Source organism: Crocuta crocuta, unplaced genomic scaffold (genome assembly GCF_008692635.1).
Source record: "Crocuta crocuta isolate KB4526 unplaced genomic scaffold, BGI_CrCroc_1.0 scaffold149, whole genome shotgun sequence".
In the NCBI taxonomy this organism is placed as follows: Eukaryota; Metazoa; Chordata; class Mammalia; order Carnivora; family Hyaenidae; genus Crocuta; species Crocuta crocuta.
Genome location: NW_027551561.1, coordinates 4,545,117 through 4,547,751, shown reverse-complemented (window position 1 = coordinate 4,547,751; position 2,635 = coordinate 4,545,117). Strand labels below are relative to the sequence as shown.

Below are 2,635 nucleotides of genomic sequence, written 5' to 3'. Positions count from 1 at the left end.
TAAAAGTGCTTACTTAGCACACTGCCTGGCACAGAGGGCTTGCTCACTACAGCACCCCCCCCCATGCCCCAGGCTGGTGCCTGGACCCCTCTCTGTGGCTCAGGACAAAGCTCCGCCTCTCTGTCCTTTCCATTTGTTCAGGATAATTTCTTCTCCTTTGTAAAAAATGAAAGTAAAACATGCTGNCCCCACCTTGCACCCCACCGGGGAGGTGGGTCTTACCCTGGGCAGAGTGCCAAGCTCTTAGCTTGGCCCTCTAGAATCTCCAAAGGAAATCAGGCAGAAGGGAGGGAAGCCAGCAGGGGGAGGCAGCATTCCTGGTGCCCAGCTTGGTCTAGGAGGCATTGAAATTCCAGGGCCGAAGTCCGGAGACAAAGATCATAATGAGACAGGAAGGTGGCATGGGAAGGAGCCATTTGCATGACAATAATTGAGCCAAGAATAGAAAGCTAGAGGGATACAGGGGTGAGGCCGGCAGCTGAGCTGGGCTAAACCTCAGAAATCAGACTACCCGGCTCCCGCTCTGCAGGGGAGGTGGGGACCGAGCCCTATGCCAGGCTTTGCGGGGAGGGAGGAGTGGGGAGAAGGATGCAGCCCAGGGGATTGTGGGAGTGCTGGCCGGGCTGGACTTTGCCCTACTCCTCCTCCTTCAGCCCAGAGTTGTCTTTGTGTGCGGGCTTTGTGGCTGTAGGGCTAAGCGGGCATTATGGCTGCTCAGAAAGAGCTCTGTGATGCCATTGTGATCGGGGCAGGCATCCAGGGTTGCTTTACTGCATACCATCTGGCCAAACACAGGAAGAGGGTCATCCTGCTGGAGCAGGTACTGTGTTCCCTCTGTACTCCTGACCTTAGGGACGGTCCCTCTCTCCTCCCCTTAGAGAGAAGTTTCCAGAGTCAGCGGACTTTGGAGTAAGGTCCGATTGTCAATTTCGGTGCAGTTTGCAGCTTTGCTGCCTCGTGTATTTCGTGACAATGCAAAGAGAGTTGCACCGTCCCTAAGACCCACATTGGGTTTCCAGGCTCACTGGCTCCTTTTACTGCCTCCCTGTTCCTGCCCTCCATCCAGAAGTGTCCCAGGCCCTCTTCTTTTCCTTCTTACCACTCAGTCTCTTCTGCGCCAAAATGGTTGATCTTGCCTGGAAAAAATAATCAGTTCTGCTTTGGGTAACCTTAAGGAAAAATATTTTTGCCCAGAGGCAGCAGCGATTTGTGAGCCTAGGAGGTGGAAATCTTTCCTGGGTATTGGTGGCCTCTCACCCTAGAACCCACCAGAAGCTTCTGTTTCTTTCTGCCACCTCTGGTTGATGGCAGTCTTATTGTTTGATACACAGGCACTGAGACTTAGGTCTTATTTTTCCTTATAGACAAGGTGACCCCACGCAGTGCAGTCTACACTGACCACTGGGCATGTGGGTGGACCCCGAGTGTCTCCAGGGTCCTTCTCAGGGCAGGTCCACCCAGCTCACCTTCCAGAATCCTCTATCTTCCCATCCTCCCTACAGCTATCCAGACAGGTTTTGATTTACTCTTTTTGGTAATGCGCTGGATTGGTTAGGAACCGTTTTCAACTTCTCTATCAGTTTTCTCCAAGCCTGAGGGATCCTTGGTTTAACCTTGCAGGAAACTCTCCATCCTTTGCAAAATCCCAAGGTGGATCCCTTGACCCGAGTGATCTGAAGCCACAGAGAAATAGGATCCATTTCCCTGTCCATAAAACGAAGGGGGCTAGACTGGAATGATCTCCAAGGTTCCTTCTAATTCTGTTTCTCCAGGAGACTAGGTAGGGTGGGGTTGCAGCAAGATGACCAAAGACTAACAAAGGGACTTTGTGAATAATGTCAGCAAACGGGAAGCTGAGTTAGTCCTACTGGAAACTCCTGTGCCCATGGCTAAATCAGTAACTTGGAGATTGTATGGAAAGATTTGACCACGACGAGCTGTGGATCCTGGGGGTGGGGATGAGGAGCGGGCAGCGCAAGGGGTAACAGCTTCGGCTGTTTTGTTTTTCGTTTCTAGTTCTTTCTACCGCACTCCCGAGGAAGCTCCCATGGGCAGAGCCGGATCATCCGAAGGGCATACCCTGAAGACTTTTACACCCAGATGATGGATGAGTGCTACCAGATATGGGCTCAGCTGGAGCATGAGGCCGGAACCCAATTGCACAGGTTCGGGGGTGGGTGGGAGAATTCCTTGAATTGTGGGGCCCATTGCCCTGGGGGGTGTTTTTAGTATGTGAGGGGGTGCTGCCATGAACACTTGAAATGCACTGCAGGGACACGGGGCCCAGGGGAGTGCCAGACCCGCGAAAGCATTGTGCTCGCTGTCATGACGATTGCCGTAGGTCCAGCTGGCTGCCGCCGCCCTCTGAGTTCCAGGTCTGGGGTCAGACACGTGTTCGAGGCTAGCAGAGGTTGTATCGGGAAGATTGCTAAAAGGGCCCTGGGAGCAGATACCCACAGCTGGAGTTTGTATTTACATCTCCACAGAGCCATTTGAGACTCTTTTAGGGCAGGGACTGAAATAAAGGAGGAACCTGTCATCTCGATTTTTTTTTTTTTTTAATGTTTATTTATTCCTGAGCAAGAGAGAGAGAGAGCACCAGCAGGGGAAGGGCAAAAAAAAAAAAAAAAAAAAA

General features: G+C 52.0%; 1 protein-coding gene across 1 annotated transcript in view; it reads left to right on the top strand.

The window, feature by feature from the left end:
* Positions 1-706: 706 nt before the first annotated feature.
* The window catches only part of PIPOX (pipecolic acid and sarcosine oxidase), a 13,795-nt gene continuing 11,866 nt past the window's right edge, over positions 707-2,635 (top strand). The window contains exons 1-2 of the mRNA XM_077749770.1: positions 707-820; positions 2,017-2,165. Of these exons, the coding sequence (XP_077605896.1) occupies positions 707-820; positions 2,017-2,165 (263 nt within the window). The remainder of the gene's footprint in view (positions 821-2,016; positions 2,166-2,635) is intronic.